General features: G+C 37.6%; 1 protein-coding gene and 1 long non-coding RNA gene across 3 annotated transcripts in view; both read left to right on the top strand.

The window, feature by feature from the left end:
- Positions 1–6126, top strand: part of kcnh1b (potassium voltage-gated channel, subfamily H (eag-related), member 1b) — a 60615-nt gene extending 54489 nt beyond the window's left edge. For both annotated transcript variants that reach the window (XM_046856868.1, XM_046856869.1), the window contains one exon: positions 4477–6126. In XM_046856868.1, coding sequence (XP_046712824.1) covers positions 4477–5340 — 864 coding nt within the window. In that variant the 3' untranslated portion in view covers positions 5341–6126. The remainder of the gene's footprint in view (positions 1–4476) is intronic.
- A 7756-nt stretch (positions 6127–13882) lies between these two features.
- LOC124391355 lies at positions 13883–19410 on the top strand. The gene is made up of 3 exons (XR_006926933.1): positions 13883–14040; positions 16046–16193; positions 18779–19410. It is a non-coding gene; the product is annotated as an uncharacterized LOC124391355 (long non-coding RNA).
- Positions 19411–19727: the final 317 nt, after the last annotated feature.

Genomic DNA, 19727 nt, shown 5'->3' on the forward strand with positions numbered 1-19727 from the left:
TCCTTGTACTTTGAAGATTTCTTTCAGCTTCTCTGAACCTTTTAATGATGTATATACTATAGATGATGAGATATTTAAAAAGTCTATGCAATTTGATGGTGAGGAACATTATTCTGAAATTGTTTTACAATTTGTAGACCCATTTTTTTCGTAGATTGGTGAACCTATTCCGGCTATTTTATTTTTAGTAACATCTTTTCAGAATTTTGTTGCCTGTTTCAACTTTTTTGAGACGTGTTGCAACCATCAAATTCATTTTGTTCATTTTAAAATGCGATATGTTTTCTATGCCCTAAGTGAATAAATTATAGGGTTATTATTATTAGGGTAAATGATTGCGTTCTGTTCTTATTGACGTTTTACACAGTGTCCGAACTTTTTTGGACTTGTACTTGCATAGTCATTGCAAATCTGGATGCGTTTTATGGTAACATTTAAACAATGTCTTTCTGCGTTATTTTCTATCATTCTCGCCATTTTGTGTTTAGATACTTGCTTTTACATAATTTGTGTCACACTTTAATGACCTTTGAAGCACTATAGTAAAGGAATAAAATCTTTTGGGGGAGTGTGAAGGACATTTATTATCTTAAAAGCTGAAAAGCAATTTAGATTTCTATTATTGTGATAAACTGTTGTCTACAAAACTACCGGCTCTGATCCCTTCTCCATGATTTCTTGTCAGTGAGAAAAACAAAACACTGGCTATTCTGAACAGAACAACACGGAGCCTAATAGAAAAAAACTGACATGTTTGGAGTGTCTGGGCTTTTAAAGTAATAACGGCAGGATATAACGATTCAAAGGAACTCTGTTTAATAAAACAAACACTAAGCATAAAAACAGACTAGAAAGATAAGATTATACAGTCTGGACTACAGTATGCTCTCATAGTGTTAAGAACATTTTATTGCTGATTGCACTGAGCTGTAACCTCTAGCTATTTCAGCGGCATAAAAAATGCCAGCCCATTGCGAGAACTAACGCTCTACTTGATCATCTTTAGCCCTGACGCTGGTGAAATGTGAGAGTCCCAGTAAAGAACCTAATATCACTTAGGCTAATGGCAACTTAGGAAAAAAAGCTGCTGCGTCCCATTTTAATTCAGCGTTACCCTCAGAGTCCTGATGTACAATGGAGCGCAAATATTTGCCCGCCCTTCGGACAAAATGAAGATGACAGTTTTAGTATGCTGATTCCATGGCCTAGAAAATCCAATCGTTTTATTTGTTTTTGCACACCCAGGACATGTATAAGTAGATTTATTGGTGGTGCACCTGAGTGCCATGATTGACCTCTGGGCTAAGCAAAGCCTGCCTGAGTCATTCCCTGGGCAGGAGCTAATGAATACACAAACCTCATTAACACAAGAGCCCTGCCTCTGCATTCAAACACAGAACACGCTGTCGTAAGGAGGGTGAACAGATGGGGCTGAGAGAGGAAGCTTGACGCAAATGTGGCGTTTTCAGTTTTAATCAAGCGATTCGCTGTGGATGCCGAACCGACGTTTATCGTCTGCTTGCTGAAACCAAACCTGGAAGCTAAACCCTATGTACTGTAACCAATTTATCACATTCACCTTGGTGTTAATGATGACAAATTTTGAACCTCCCATTTTCCACACTATTTAAAAGACTGTAACTGATATACAGTCATGACCGAATACATGCCTTGTGTTCCTCTAGTTGTTATTTAGGTATGCTTGGCCTCACTTTATAAGTAGGATATGAGACAGCTAAATTAAGACTTCCTTACACACACTGAAGTTTTGGGTTCCTCCTCCTGGCCAGTCAGACTGAAACCTACTAGCATTAGCAATGTAATTCAAATCCCACTTTCTAAGTAACAAAGCTTTAAAGTACTGTCTGTCTAAGGGCAAAAATCTGGACAAATTTAGGAAGACACATTAATTATGTAAATTATTAAATTAAATTATATGTTTTTTTAGAAATTTTGGAATGCCTGGTGTTTTATAGTTTGAGAGACAGATGCATTTTCCTTTTGTTTCTATGCAACAAACCCGGTAAAATAAAAAAAAAAGCACAAGTGAATGGAATGGGAATAGACAGTGAATAAGTGGAGGGAAGTTATGTGGAGTACCGAATGTAACATTTTTGGCTCTAACAGACGAACAGGTGTAAAATGATGAACAGGAGAAAATATGAGATCAGACTGTCTCACCCCCACAATCACACATGGAGGTGGAAGTTTAATGGTTTGGGGTTGTTTTGAAACAGGGAAATTTGGGGACTTATTCTAGAAAGTGAAAGGAGCCCTAAACCAACATGGCGTCACCGTACGACGAGGCGATGAGCCGAAACGTACGTCAGAGTTCTGTAAGCATTATTTAGAAAGCAAACATATGTCTGGAGTGATATCTATCATGGAACGATCTGCCAGTCACCGCACCTAAATCCTGTTGAACTGCTCTGGGATGAAGTGAATCACAGTAAAGAAACTTCCAACTACTGAAGAACATCTTCGGCAAGTTTTACAAGAGGCACGGCAAAGTATTTTAGCTAAATGTTTGGAGAAACGGACTGTCCGGATGCTGAGAGTGTGTAAAGCTGTTGGGTAGGGTTTTGAAAATAATGTTGAACGTCTGGACATTTATATATTTGTTTGGTTAAAGAAAACCTTCATATCATTACATGGCTAAATCTGTTGCATAGAAACAAAAGGAATATGTATGTTTTTCTCAAAAACAATAAAAGGGTGTATATGACGATATTTAAATGGTTTTTATAGATTTTCATTAATAGCCGCTATGCCGGTAGTTGAAGGTCAAATCAATAGTATATACATATTAACGCTTTTTCTGTTTGTATTCTGTTTCTGATTTGTAGCAGCAGTAACACACAGTGGAGTGAGTGTGTCAGTTCCAGTTCAGCTCTGTAATATCTTCATGGAGCTCACTTTGTCAAGTCAAGTCAAGAAGCTTTTATTGTCATAACATAACACAACCTTCAGCTACATAACACAACCTAAAGCTACATAACACAACATAGAGCTACATAACAGAACACAAAGCTAAGGACTATAGTGAGTGTCCTTGCCACATTTGGTGGTACACAGGGGCAAGATTATAGACCTGCAAATATACTTTTATATATATTTCACATATACAACACAAAGTCATTCTTCTTATGATCCTTTATGGCTCTTCCCTGAATATGCACCTTCCCTGAGAGGTCTGTCATAACGAGGAGGTCCATAATGATGATAAGCGTCACTACCTTGTTAGCAAACACCACCTAGGTACCAGGTTTAAGATCATGTATTCCACATCATTTACCGTCTCACCGAATGACCAGCACAGCTTTGTTTTAGTTTGAATGGCTCTCTAATGGTCTAGACTTGCATAAGAACCCAGCCATGGAAGCACGTGTGCACCGATAACATGTTAATTTCATCAGATCATTGTCTCATATGCTTTAGAGTGAGTGCATGTCGCAGCAATTTAGATTTGTGTCCACCGTGTAAAGTGGCATTCTCTTTCAATTTGGAAACGGTGCAGCTAAATATGCAAATCTTCAGTCATTTATTCATTTCTCTTTAATATACATACACCCCCCTTTCCAAAAAACACTACAGAAAATGTAAATAATGACATAAATAAAACCCATATGTTATTCACAATATTTCTACATAGTTCTACACATTTATAAACTAAGAATATATACCATTTTGAGGAAATAAATTCATTTTTAAATGAATGCCTGTGTAGCATCATATCATTTGTCCGTATACATCTGGAAACTGAGGAGACCAGTTGTCGAAGCTTTGGGAGAGGAATATGGTCCCTTGTGTCTGATGCAAGATTCTAGCTGCTCAACAGTTCTGAGTGTCCTTTGTTGTATTTTTCGTGCGCTGATCAGTGTCATAGTGGATGTAAAGCCTATCCTGGAAACATTGGAACCTGGATGAGATGCACACCAAGGCTCAATTTAGCTAATTTATATTTTGGTGAGACAGAAAACTATTTAATTCAATTTATTTTTATTTGTTTTTATTTAACAATGAACATTGTCTCAGCATCTTTACACAGATATACGGTGATAAAGAATGAATATGATGTTCTTTATGATGTGTACGTTTGATGAACGAGTCGGTGGCGACTGTGGCAAGGAAAAGCTCCCCGAGATGCATGAGGAAGAAACCTCGAGAGAAACCAGACTCAAGAGGGGAAACCCATCCTCATCTGAGTGGCGCCGAATGTCTATTTATTACAGATAAACGATGTTGAGTTGTGCAGTGATGGTAAAAAGATGCAAACTGTAGTCCTAAATCAGTGTAGCAGACTATGGGCTCTGATTCAGAACCAGATGCAGAAATTCCACTCAAAGGAAATATTTGTTGGAAGTCCTACCTGCTGCACCATTCCCCCAGTCATGACGTTTTTTAAATTGTAAATGTAACTGAGAAACAAGACCAATGTTTATGTTGATCTTTTCTTGTTTTTTTCCCACCTCACAGATAGTCTTCCGCAAGATCAGTGATGTGAAGCGTGAGGAAGAAGAGATGCGGAAAAGGAAGGATGAAGCTCCTCTCAACCTTCCTCCAGATCATCCAGTGCGGCGCCTTTTTCAGCGCTTTCGTCAGCAGAAGGAGGCTCGGCTGGCAGCAGAGAGAGCGGATCAGGGAGAACTGGACATCGAGAAAGGTTTAGTCATCATGGAGAAAACTATGGTCCATGAAACCAATGCTACAACTAGTATTGTCACAGTGACCGAGAGCCCTGCCACACCTGATGTCGCCTCCTCCTCGGCTTCATATGAACCTACTTCAAGGACCTCAATCCAAGCCAAACTTCATGCTCCTGTTGGCCACCAATTAGGATGTAAATCTACTGAACCGACCAAAGCCAAAGGTTGGGGTCGGTTTAAGGAAGCAACAGGGAAGGCGGATCTCTCCTGGAGTGCCGTTTCCAAAGCTGAGTCCATGGAGACTCTTCCAGACAGGACTAAGTTGCAAGAAGAGCTGTCACTAAAGAAGACAGACTCCTGTGACAGCGGCATCACAAAGAGCGACCTGCGGCTGGACAACGTTGGGGAAGGGAGCGTCCGAACACCTCAGGAACGAAGCCCAATGCAGGCTGAGGGCAAGCGAGCTTTCTATCCCATTCCTGAACACAACCTTCAGGCCTCTTTGCTGGAGCTAAAGCAGGAGCTGAGAAGCGACATTCACTACTTGAGCAACCGCATGGCAGTCCTGGAGGCACAATTAGCTGAGATGCTGCAGCTGCTCAAAGAAAGAAAGAATTCAGAGTGCTCACACCTGTATGAAATATCCCGTCCTGGATCTCCAGACACAGACAAGGATAATGATATGTTCTCGTAAACAGGAGTTTCGTGAATAAGCTGCTGCGTCGGCACTGTAACTGTTTTTTCGAGGTATGGTCCATGGGGGTGGTTGGGTGAGTGCTGAAATGGTTCTTCATATGGGGACATTCAGAAGGTCATTCTAGTTATTCACTGAGATGTGGCCTTCATATTCCTTTGCTGTTATCGATTGGCATTATGTTTGTAGAAGGAACTGTTTTTCATCCATTCATTGTAAAACGACTGTAAATTTTTGGTTCAAATATCAGATCATACACATTTTTTCCACCTGTTTTACCAACAATGCACATCCCAGCACCTTTGATTCAGTGAATCATGGATTTCAAATCAGGTGGACCTACTCAGTTCAGAAAGTATTATAATAATTTAAAAATATATTTTTTTCACATGTATTGCAATCTGCAGGTAAACTGTGTAGCAGTGAAGGTAATTTCGCTGTTATAAAAACGAATGTCCTTCATTGTCAAAAGGTTAATGAATAGTAGATTTTTTTTTTATTGATTTTTTTTTTTTTAATCATCAACAAAGTACGTAGTGGAATAGAAGCGTGGTTTTGTCTTGTGACCCGTCAAACCTCCAAGACCAAGATGCTATTTTGTAGTGTGAATCATCTTTGTTTGTATTTCATTCTAAAATATCACAAGATTTTCCAAAAAGTCAGATTAATATTATTATTAATATTTTTTTTTACAACACATTTAAAATGCCCATCTAAAAAATATACTTGAATGTGTGTTCATCATGTGAAAAATATCTAATACAACTGAGGTGCACTAATAATTCAATTAAATTCATTAATTACCGTAAAATAAATAAGGCGTATAAGCAATATAGTGATTATATTCTTTTTTTTTAATGAGCATGCTCTGGTGGAAACAGAAACAAAACTATGCATGGATCAGGTTTAGATTAGTCACAATAAATACGCATGCGATTTTTAATTATGCACTCTGACTTTTTTAACATGCTAACACAATCAACATGCTTTTTTTTTCTCCCCATCCCCTACACACACACACACACACACACACACACACACACACACACACACACACACACACACACACAGCGATCTCTCAGTGCACTCTCGACGTCCTTTTACACAGTTTATCGTTTTTCATGTAACTTTTCAAATGCAATTTTTTCCTGTTACCAAATACAAAGTCGTATTTGTACGTTTGAAGATTGCTAGTTCTTAAAAGCTAAATGCTTTTGAAAAATTGCACATTTTGCACTTAAAGCCTGTCTACAGCAGTTTTATAAAATCAATAGAAATTATTATGTTTGCATCAAATGTATTTATTTTTCCGTAGATTTTTTTTTTTTGCTTTTGAGAGATATATTTTCAAAGGTATATTTTGCTAATTTCCCTTCACACCTAATAGCAAGTCATCCCTCGTGTCACATCACATACGTGTTCTTTGTTATATCGAACCAGCCCTGGGTTCCAGTACAGCATTTAATATCCCTTTGCAGTACAATCAGCACGGCATAGCAGCTTCCAGTAGAAACGAGTTTGCGAGCAAGAAGCAGAGCTTGAAGTGCTTCTAATAAAATGTCAGTACTGCACTTTTTTATAGAGAAAAATTTCATGCCAGAGTGAAAAGCAATCCCACTCAACATGGAATGCAACACACTATAGCATTTCAATAGTGGCATGATGAAAACTTTCACTGCATTGTGCAGTTCAGTTCAAGATCATGTTCAACCGGACAAAAGTTTGTGGACATTTAACCATAAGATTGGTATATACTTTTTAAACATTTCATTCCATATTTATTTTCCATATTCTGCTAGAATAACCTCCACTCTTCTGGGAAGATGTTCCACTAGATTTTGTGGAGATATATTGGAGATTCATTCAGCCACAAGGGTGTTAGTGAAGTTATGTACTGATGTAGGTGAGGTGAAGAGGCCTGGGGTGCAGTCAGTGTTCACATTTATCATGTTCAATAGATTTGAAGCTCTATAGCATGAGATCTTCCACTTCAACCCAAGTAAAGCATATCTTTATGAAGCTGGCATTGTATACAGGGGCATTATCATGCTGGAACAGGTTTGGGTCTCGAAGTTCAAGTCCAAAGTCCATTTGCTTTTGTATCTGGGCATGAGAACAGCCAAATACCAAAAGCATTTGAAGGCACAGAATTGTACAGGACGTCTTTGGATGTGGTGAAATTTTGCCTTCTCTTGAACTAGGAGACCCAAACCTGTTTCAGCATGAAATTCCAGCGCCATAAAGATCTGCTTTACATGGTTTAGATTGGAAATTCTTGAGTGACCTGCTATAGAACTATGACCTCCCTATTGAACAGCTTTGGGACGAACAATAGTTCTGACTGCACCCCAGGCCTCCTCACCAACATTAATATCCGACTTAACTGGGGATTAAGTGTGGAATGGAATGCTCAGAAATTATCAGGTGCATGCTGAGGTGTCCACAAATATTTCTCCATATAGTGTATATCCTGTTGGAAGGTTTTAAGTTTGATCATCTGAAAAATATATGAATTGGAGTTACATAAATCTCAGCTACACTACACTGAAATTAACCTAAAGCCAGAAAGGGAAGAGTGCCAAAGAGATACTTTTGGTTTGGGGCTCCAAATTGGATTGAACTTCTTCCAGTAAATGAATAATAATGTGACCTGGCACACAATCCGCTCACTACAGGCTTTTATGGATGATTGCCAATGATGTTGTAAAGACTATTTGTTGTAAACACCAGCTTTTGATATGTGTTAAATAGTGTTTGCAGTCACAATGTCTGTAATCAGTCCTTATTAAACCCTAAGGGTGGTTTGTTATTACAATAATCTTTACCTGTGAACCCTGTAAAGCACATGCATTGAGGCAAATGTACAGAACATTATGTTTTGCATTTCAGCCTTGAGCATATTATAGGTGCTTAAAGCCGTTAAGTAAAGTGTGGCGATGAAAATCGAACTTAATTTGCAACAGCAAACTAACAAAATGTCAATTGTTATACTGTTACAATCGTATATGACTTTGCCCCTAATGTGTTTGGCAATGTTTCAAAAGGAACGTATCATGCGATCTATGCCTGACGTCTGCTACTATCTTAACTCTATTATTCAGGCTTCCAAGATGTCATAAAGTATTTAAACAGCCTGTAATGGATGTGGGGGGATTCCTTCAAGAGCATATGGAAGCAGAAGCCTGCAAGGGAGTGTTATACAGTGCTGGAATGCAGGGCTCGTCACATGACTTTTTACATGATCATGAGTGTGGTAAAGTGGGGAAAATCGTGGAACAGTGCATTCTCTAGAGCAAGGGTCTCCAAACTCACCATGGAACAGCTTTGTTTTGTACATATTCTAAAAATAATTGAATAAATTAAATATACTGTATAGATCTATATCTATCTATTTCTTTGTCAAAAAAAGTGTTATTGAAAAATCCTCCCTCAGCATGAAGAACAGCTTAACAAACTCTTGGCATTCAGACAGTTTGTTTCTGCAAACATTCAGTTGAAATACTTTGCCGTGCCTCTTGTAAAACTTGCCAAAGTTGTTCTTTATCCCAGAGCAGTTCAGAAGGATTTAGGTGCGGTGATCATTTTATGATAGATAACACTCCAGACGACTGTTGGCTCCTTAAATAACGCTTCCAGAGTTTGATACAGAAAAGTCAGTTCCAGTGAGGTGCAGTTCAGATTGAATTGCATGTTGTTGAAGTATGGAATGGTTGCCATGTTGGTTCAGGTTTCCAAAACAACCCCAATCCATTAAGCTTTCAAATCCATGTTGACTGTGGGGGTGAGGCAGTCTGATAACATCTTCTCTCCTTTTCTCCATCTTACACATGTTCCTCTGTTAGAGACAAAAATGTCATCTGTCCACAGAACTTTCTTCCAGTCATTCACTGTCTATTTCTATGTCTAAGTTTGTTGCATAGAAAAAGGTAACATGCTTGTGTTTCAAAAACAATAACACTGTAGTAGTTTTATCTATAGACATTTTCCAGAGAAAATGCTCTTGCGGCCTGGCAGCAACTCCTCCACGGCCTGGTATTGGGATGGTTATGGACCTCTGATCTAGAGTTCTTCTGTTTGTCGATTTGTCCGTGTTTTTTTTCTCATCTGTGATGCTTCACATACCCTCTAAGTGCGTTAGCTATCCAAAGAACCCTTGTTAAACAATTGTAAGACTAAATCTGAAAACCACTGTTTTAGAACCGCAGGCTTCAAGAATGTGAAACAAACGATATTATTGAGTGTAGATTTATTTTAATAAACAGGTATATTTGAGGAAATGTTTGTAGCGGAGAGTAAAATGTCGATTTGTATTTTTCACAGCAGAATTATAAAAATGTGATCATATTGTAGTCACTATAGATTGAAAATAATAATAAAGATATATGCCGCATTGTCAGAACCCAAAGAGATGCTTCAAATTCCACCGTATATCTTTAAACCCGATGGTTACAAAAGATCAGCTTACCATGACCTTCTGTATAAAATAAACCAAATCAATTCAAAAACTCCACGAGCATTTTTACACAGCGAAATGAAAACGAAATGATGTTTTCCTCCTGCAGCTCAAAACACCACTTCATTTCCCACACTATATATTCAGTGATACATTCCAGTGTGGTGGATAAAGAATTGATTTCTCACGAGTTCTTGCATCTCACATCATCCTCACTTATTCATTTTGTATAAATGATTGTTTTTGGTTTTTTTGTTTGCTTACATTCACCTCTATAAATGTGTAAAATCAAAAGCACAAAGCTGTGGATTGTTCATACAAAATGTTCGATATGGAGGATTTTGTATTTTGGAATTATCTGGACATTTGTTCATTAAAGGAGTAACATATCAATTGTGTATCCATTCCTGAAATTTTACAATACATGCATGCACAAGGATAGATATGAGAATACTTATTACCCAAAGAAACATATTTCTTACCATTTATAGTTACAATTAATGTTAACAAACCTAATTTACATTACAGCAGGTACGAACATTCATTCCTTTACCAGCCTCTTCATCTTGCTCTCTCTCTTTACCTGACCACAAGACCAATCGTATAGTCTTTTTGAACATTTCCATAAGGGCAAGTTTATTTACATAACTTACACTCTTCTGGGAAGATGTTCCACTAGATTTGGGAAAGTGCTTGTGGAGATTATGGGGATTCATTCAGCCACATGGGCAGGTACTAATATAGATGAGGTGAGAAGACCTGGGGGGCAGTCATCCCAAAGGTGTTAGCCTACGCAAGATCTTCCAATGCATGAAACATATCTTCGTGGAGATGGCTTTGTTCACAGGGGAATTGTCATGCTGGACCAGTTTTGGGTAGGGGGGTAAGAATTCCATGCTAGCACAATCTAAAGACCTCCAGCCTGGGCTTTCAGGCTCAAAATTTGTGGTAACAGTTTGGGGAAGAACCACATATAGATGAAAAAGTCAGGTGTGCAATACTTTTGTTAATGTAGTGTATAAACTCAAACAGAAAGCTTTATCATATCGCTAATTTAAAATGTTGTTGTTCAATAAAAAGTAATTATATCACCCACAGTGCCAAGTCTTTGTGAATATGTTGTTAAAATAGAAACAATAAAGTAATGAATCAGCATTTTAATATAAGCCTATGATTTATGTTGTAGCTGAACTACTGTCAGAGCTGTTTTAGTATCCACACCTTTACTGTGAATTCAGCAGCTCTGTGGTATAAAGGATGAGAGTTAAACTAACAGGTGCACTGCATATGTCTCTGCACTTGCCCTGTTTTTGTGTGATTGCCAGAGGAGAATAAGTAGCTCTATTTTCTCTGATGGCTACAGTAATCTGATTAAGCCCACCAAGCCTGTCTTATCTGATGAGTGTTCTGGGGCAGACGTCTGATTAAACCGAGAATTGATGTCTAATACTAATCACCTATGTCTCTCAGGCTCTAATTATCACAGTCTTAAGGCTTCCTTAATTATATTCAGGGTAAGGTAACTAAAATCACAAGCACTGTTCATTACACAAAAGGTTCATTTCATGTCCTAACCTTGATACTGAAGACTCTCTTATTTCAGGACGACTAAGTCTTTATTAACTCCTCTACATCAAATTAACTTTAGATTATTAGTCTTAAAATTGATTTTAAAAAAAATCTGCAAATATGGATGACTAGAACAAGCAGATTTCATGCCCCATTATTCAAAGTTATGTGTTCAGCCATCGGGAAAGGCTGAAGAACACTGTTCCTCTACCAGTACAAACCCCTGCTTACAAATATGACTCCAGTAAACATTACATTAATAATTACTAATTCTTTTATAATTCTACCTCAAATAATATATCGGGACAGCTGACTTTTCCAGCCATATGTGGTTCTTTCCTGCAAAGTTGGAGGCAGACAATTGTATAGGATGTTTTTTGGAGGCAGTAGGATGAACTTTTCCTTTCATTTGAACTAGAAGAAACCTATAGATGTGGTCCTGACCTCAACCCTATTGAACATCTTTGGGATCACTTGAACGCTGACCCCAGTCCTCCTCACCTACATCAGTGCTTGGCTTTATGAACACCATTATGGCTGAGTAAATCTCCACAAACACACTCCAAAATCTAGTGGATCATCTTCCCAGAAGAGTGAAAGTTGTGCTCATTCAAAGCATTAGTAAAGTCAGGTACTGAGGTCAAGGGCAGGGCATTTAAAATTCTTCCACTCCAACCCATGTAAACCCATGAAACTGGATTTGAAACAGATTTGCATCTCCTAGTTCAAGTGAAGGAAATCAATTTCATGCTACAGCATGGAAAGGCATTTTATTCAATCGTGTACCTCCAATTTCATGGTAACAATTTGGGGACAAAACAAAATAGGGCTGGAAAAGTCAGGCGTCCCATCACATTTGTCTCTATGATGTGGGTTGCATTGATTGCTGTGCTTTAAAGGAAACTCAAAGGCATTCAAAGCACTTGAGTGAGATTGTCTCTGCACTCATCATGTGAAATGACAGCTGACTCATATTTTCACTCAAACTCTTAGAGGAAAGATTTTTTTTTTTTTCATCTTTAGTATCCTTCATTGCTTGTTCGTTCATGCAAGTATGATAAGTGCTATCTTTATTATTATGCAGACATCTACGTTAGTCAAGCAGGCAAGAACAAAGAGACGGTTATCGCAAATAGAGAAAATATGTAGTCTCCCAATCAATGAAGCAACCAAATCGCATGTAAAAGACACATTCAGGACTGCAATCTTTTTCTCCTTTTTCCATTTGTTGATCTGCAATGCAGTGCCAATGTCCCACCATACCTCTCTGTCTCGCCTCCCCTCCCATTCTCTGTGTTGTTGCAGTAGTAAGCCCCCTTGAGCGCTGCAGATGGGAGACCAAGCCTGGAGCATCCCAGAGCCATGGCCTTTTGTGGTGGATTAATGCTACATCTCCCCCTGCAGTAAAGTCCATACACTACAACTGCAATCATTTAATATTACTTTTTTTTTTGTGCATTTATTTTGAACTACAGTATGTGGAAAAACACTACACGAACGTATGTTATGTATATGATCTTGTTAGAGAACTGGACTGTTAGTGTAATGGGATATTTGGGTTTCTAAGATACATATAGGCCATTCTAACTGAAGTTCTACGCAAATAAAATATTGAAATCATATTAATGTGATCACATACCTTTAGAGAAAAAAAAAAGGCTTCATCATCAGATATACAAATATAATAGCTTCTTCACACATCCAGAATTGTCAGCGTGTTGCTCTCAGATGGCTGGGTCGGATATGAGAGCCAGTTGGGTGGGATTGAACTCATGCCCTTGTGAGTATTTGTGTATATTTGATATATCTGAATTGGAAATTGCCTAAACCAGAACTTTTTTTTTTCTGTTGCATGATATGCTGTACATGGGTTGGAGTGAAAGATCTTGAGTAACCTGCTATAAAGCTCTGACCTCACACCTACTGAACATCTTGGGGATACATTTACATTTATGGCATTTAGCAGACGCCCTTGTCCAGAGAGACATACAAAGATGACAAACTTGAGATAAATCAGTCTACAACTCTGTTGAGAGGATGTTTTTTAAATAAAAGCAAAGCAAACCTGAAACAGGGTTCATTTAAGTGTTTCACGGAGAGGTAAGTCTTCACCCAGCCAGAAGGTAGAGTCTGTTAACGAATCTTCACAAGCAAAATCTAGTGAAACATTTGCCAGAAAAGTGGTTACTATAACAGCAAATGGGTACTAAATGTGGAATGGGAAGTTTAAAAAGCAAATCATTTTATGATCAGGTCCTCACAAAATTGTTTTAGAGAGAGAGAGAGAGAGAGAGAGAGAGAGAGAGAGATTGTTGTATCTCTGTAGCACATTGAGAGTTTGGCGAACCCCTGTGTGCACCATCAAAACAGTTGAGTGTTTTTGATACTGGTGCCATGCATGTCATAAAAACAGGCAGGGCGAGCATCCTGATTGGTAGAGAGAATGGAATCATCCGTTGTCATCCACAGGGAGAAGTGCTGAGTGGACCCTCCTTTTTTTCATGAAACCACACCCCTCCCCAACCCACTGTACACCATGTACTTCATGACCTCTTATTAACCAGCAGATTTGTTTTTCCCATCTTGGTTGAACTTTCTAGTGGGAAAGGATTAGGATTATACATGTGCCTTAGCAGCGACGCAGGGGGCATAACCTAACAAATGTGTGGGGTCAATTGGTAAGTACTAACTTCCTTACTGTCTTTCTTATACACAGTATTTGCAAATATATCTGTATGTATATAAATGATAAGTGACAAGGCAGGAAATCCAAAGTACAAAAGGTACTGCAAGCTGAGTAAATAAAAGAACAAATTTATTGCAGTTGTTAATTGTTAAAAACATGAAATATTTGTGCTTTAGGTGCTACAGAAAGGCTGCATGTATTGTTTTATAATGATGTTTGTTTTTAATCACCTGCATGTGGAGACGCTGGTTTTCAGTGTGATTACAATACATAATGTTTCCATGTAGAGTCCTAATTTATTGATTTTTTTTTTTTTTCAAAAAATGCAGATTTGCTTAAATATATCAAAGTTAATAAATAAGCAAATTGATCATAATTGGGGGAAAAAATAAAATAAAAAAGAAAAGATTTCAGGACTCATCATGGCAATATGGTCAAATTGGTGGGACCAACTTTATGTTCAGATGATTAAAAACTAATATGAAGAGAGGCAACAATAACACCGGGATCAAAAGAATTGAAAGTGGTATGTTTCCTTACATATGAACTATATAAAAATAGTTTAGAAGAAATATAAAGCCATTGTATTTGAGTAACACAAGAGTGTTTGTGTGTGAGTGCATACTGACCAAAACAAAGGTGCTTTGACTTTAGAAGATGTACTTCTGGTAAGATTTGACTCATAGAATTGAAAGGAAAAGGAAAATGGAAAGGAAAATGGCCTAAAATCGTCCAAACATCATCTTAATCCAACATACCCACCCCTAATATCTCCTCAAAGAGTCTCATAGTACCTGACCTCATCCTGACCCTGTTTCTCAGGACACATGACAGACCAGCTCATGAAAAACATAAGCAGGCAAGAAAAAAATGGCCGCCACACATTGTTGCGCTCACAACATTTACCATCAGGCCTCTGAATGTCAGGAACAATGGGCTCCAGCAAAGCCAGAATACATCTAAACATTGCTAGATCTCTCTGGCTAGTTGAACCATGCATGACCAGCAAAAGCTGAACAATTGGAGGTTTCACATTTTCCTTCCTGTTCAGAAGTCAGAACTTGGTGGAGCTGAAACAGCATGCAGCATATACAGTATAAAATGTGAGGAAGTCACATTATTCAGTGTGACAAACCATCATCAATGCTGCTTTTTTACAAGGAATTAGAGAGAGTTTGTGGTCTCAATGTGCTACTGTTCAGAAATCGAAAAGGTTTTTCAGTGGAAAGTGTTGCTGGTTGAGGTAAAATTCTAATAATTCTTCTGGCACTTGAATGATTTAGGTGTATCAGAGTAGTGCATAGTTGAAGTGTAAATGTAAATACACTATGCAGGTGCAATTGATGTAAAACAAATGTATTTATATGACTTAAAAAAGGAATTTATTTCAACATACAGGAAGCAGAATAATACATTTATCTATACTATACATAATAAAATCATCTCTTCACCATGATATAAAAAAATCAATGAATCATTTCGCTGTAATACATTATCCACATGCTGTGTGTAATCATCATATACTGTATTAGAATGCAGGGCTCATACAGGGCAGTTTTTTTTACCCAGATATTAAACATGTTAAACTCTTAGACAGACCTGGGCCTAATTTCATCTGCAGAATCAGCTACAAAAGCAGAATGCAAATGTACATGCATTTACATCAACTGTGAATAGAGTTATTAGTTTATATAATTTGTAATGGCTCCAAAAAACAAATAAATAAAAATAAAAAACACAAATGGCAAACCATATAAAATTGATAATCAAGTAATTGAGATGGAAGGAGTGCCTAAAAAGACATAGGAAGTGGTTAAATACTAACTAACTAATTCAGAACATTAAGACACACTGGCGACATCTGGTGGGGAAACAGAGAAAACAGGAGTCCTCACAGGATCCACCAAAATCCTGACACATTATATATAATTGAACGTAAATCAATATAGTTTTGTTCCTGACAACATGACAGACATGCCAATTGTTCTCTGTTTAAGGTTTCCCAAAGGGGCGCTACTGAGGAGCTGGCTGACCAAGTCTAGACCAAGACTGCTGATGCTCATCGCCGGCTTGAAGAGGCCTCAAGTCACCCTCATGAGAAGGAAAAGGATGAAGCGCACGAAAGTAGCAAAGGCCACGTAAGCGGTAAATATGGCTGTTTGTGCATTTCAGGGTCAGGGCTAGGTAACATGTCTCAGTAAGACAAAGTTAAATCACTGTCTGGTGTTATACACTCATTATTGTTTGATCCCACAAAGTTGCAGTACAATTGATTACATACAGAATATTGAGTATCTTTCAAAATGATGTTCTTTATTGTTTTTGACAGACACGTGCACGCTCCTTTTCGTTTCTATGCAATAAACTTGGTAATGTAACAATATTTATTTTCACCAAACAAATCCATAAATGTCCAGATGTTGCACTACGTTTTCAATGAAAAATCCTCCATTAGCATTAAGAACAGCTTTAAACATCCAGACAATTCATTTCTCTGCCTCTTGTAAAAAGTGCCAAAAATGTTCTTCTCTAGTAGGAGATTTCTTTACTATCCAGTTGATCCCAGAGCAGTTCAATAGGGTTTAGGTGCGGTGATTCCATGATAGATGAGACTTCAGACGACTGTTCGCTTTCTAAATAACGCTTACAGAACTCGGACGAACGCTTCGGTTCATTTTCTGGTGAAATCAGATCAGAACTGAAACCCCAAATCATTAAGCTTCCATCTCCATGTTTGACTGTAGGGTGAGGAAGTCTGCTAACATCTTCTCTCCCTTACTCTTTCTTACAAAAGTTCTTCTCTTAGAGCCAAAAATGTACAATCTGTCTACAGAACTTTTTTCCTGTCATTTACTGTCAAATTGTTGTGTTTTTGCCGTTTGTTGCATAGAAACAAAAGGAACGTGTCTCAAAAAAACATGAAATACTGGGTGCTTGTGACAACTACTGCAAAAAAGGCCTGAAACCAGATCCACCTGATGATGAGTTAATATAGTTAGTTTCTAAACATAATCTTTATATTATAAAATTGCCTCACAATTCAAAAAATGCTAAAGTGTATGTGGTTGTAGTGGTTAAATTCGAAGTTCATTATGCCATAAGAACAACTTTTGTGTAGCTCCATCATGTGCTTTCAAAGCAGCTTAGACCTGTTGAGGTCTGGAAGTCCTATAAATTGTGAGATGGAGCCTCCATGGATTGGACTCGTTTCACAGTGTTATCTGGGAAATTTGGATCCCAAGTCAACAAACTCTTTGTCATGATCCTTAAATAGTTTCTGAACTATTTTTGCCATGTAGCAGCGAGCAAATCCTACTGACAGGGACCACTGCTGTTAGGGAACACATCTACTATAAAGGGGTGTAACAATCTTTAGGTAGGTGGAAAATGTCAAAGTAAAATCCACAACAGGAGCCAAGATTTCTCTAACAGTGCATTCTGGTGCCACCTCTATCCTAGGTAGGCCACAACCACAAACCTGGGTGTCCACATGATTTATAAGACCAGTCTAATTTCTTCAATTAGTCTGTGGTCCAATTATGAGCTTTGGGATAAATGAGCAAGTGTAAGGACCTTGGTTACTTTGACCAAAATTTTTATGGCTAGACTGCTGGAGCTACTGGAAGTGATAGATTGGTGGTGAACTTTGACTACAAAGGGGGTTTGATTCTAAACCCCCATCACAACAAGAGGCCACTGCTGGGCCCTTAAACCTCAATGTTTAGTTGTATAAATAATACAATTATAAGATCATTATAATTGCTTTAGATAAGGATGTCTATCAAATCCCATAAATGTAAATGTACTAAACAGACAAACAAATCTCAACCATGAAGGCCCACATCACAACTAAAGGGACTTGAGAACAACTTGAATCTCCTGGTGAACATATACCACAGCATACCTTCTGATGTCTTGTAGATTCAAGGCCTTAATCAGTCAGAGGTCTTTTATGGTTTTACACATGGTTTTTACATAATATTCAGCAGGTGGATAGGAGAAGATATGACAAGTTAAGTTATCTCCTGGATGACGCTAAGAAATAGATAGCATTGAATTTTTTCAGGAATGAAATCAGACATGACAGAAGCTCCAGCGGCAAAAAAAGTGATTGTGATGCAGGAACACGTCTTACTGTAAAATCACATTCCGCTCACATTGAGCAGAAATGTGACACAAACTGCAACCAAAAAGAAATGCTCTTCTGAAGTAATTGAGTCTGTGAACGATTAGGTTCAGTGGAAGAAAATTCAATTCTGTCACGTGAGACAAGGCTTGTGATTTGGTTTGTTAGACTGTGATGTTATTGTTAGTCTTTAAAGTAGATTGAATGGCTGTTGCCTCTTAGTCTGTAATTCAATAACTCCAGTGGGACTGATAGAAAAAAAGAGTGTAGTTACAAGGGAAAGTAATGTAGGTCTGAATCATTGAAGGATTGTGAGCATTTAAAAGGTTAAATTGTGACCTTTTAAACAACACGCCATTTAATAACGTTTGAATTTGACTGAAAATGGAGCACTGTTTAACGAGTTAAAGTCGTCAGTTTATTGATGGTGTTACAGTACATTAAGTGACATCTTGGACCCTGAGGTATGTAAATATTTCTTTTTTCATTTCAGTCTTTTCTCTCATTGTAAGACATATTCATAGTGAATGTTTCTTTAGAAATGACATTGTTATAGGAGGGTAGGATCTTTCACAACAAAATCTCCCTCTTGTTTCTGTCACAGAACCAGCAATCGCCTTCCATATTTCAACTGAATCCTTAACCCCGAGATGCCTGCTATAGAAATGGAAGAGGCTCAAGACACAGAGGAACTGATTTACCAATCTGTGTCATCTCGACGAACTAAAATAAAAAACGAAGCAAAACAAGGATGGAAAGCAAAGGTTTCACAAAGAACCCTGGACCCATTTTTACCCTCTTCCCTGCCATCTCTAGTTACCACCTCTTTAAAATACACATCTCCAATGGGTAACTTTGCTATGCTGGGTGTGACTGTACATTCTTTTCCTCTGCATTGATAAAATACATGGTGAAACAGAAACGCTTTCTATTCCTTCACTACCTGTCAGAGATTTCAATTTGTTCTGATTGTGTACTTTTTTTATTTTTTCAAAGTGCACATGTTCTAGACTTGTTATCCAAGATAGATTATAATTTCTTACACAAGTATTTACTCCCCTTTTGGACTTTTTCATATTTAGTCATCTGGAGAACTGGTTAATTGTGTAACTAATTTTTTTTTAACTGACTTTGAGCAGAAATCTTGCTCTATGTAGAATCAGGTAAGATTTCAAATTCTTATACTGTTCTCTTTGTGGTCAAGTGTGAAAAAATAAAAGTATGGATGAAACTTTCTGAATGAAAACCTTTTGTCTTTGATTACTGTATATGTGAAGATATATTTTATATCCTAATTTCTTCACAGAGATCTTTCTATCTATCTATCTATCTATCTATCTATCTATCTATCTATCTATCTATCTATCTATCTATCTATCTATCTATCTATCTATCTATCTATCTATCCCAACTTTGCCAGCAGGTGAGATTATTGGACTTGCTATAATTCATTAGGACGTAGTGTATGTGCTCATAAAATATGAATATTTATTTTATAAATTATCTTAAATAAAAAAAATAAAAATTAAACTTTTGATAAAAATAAATAAATA

Source organism: Silurus meridionalis, chromosome 9 (assembly GCF_014805685.1).
Source record: "Silurus meridionalis isolate SWU-2019-XX chromosome 9, ASM1480568v1, whole genome shotgun sequence".
NCBI lineage: Eukaryota > Metazoa > Chordata > Actinopteri > Siluriformes > Siluridae > Silurus > Silurus meridionalis.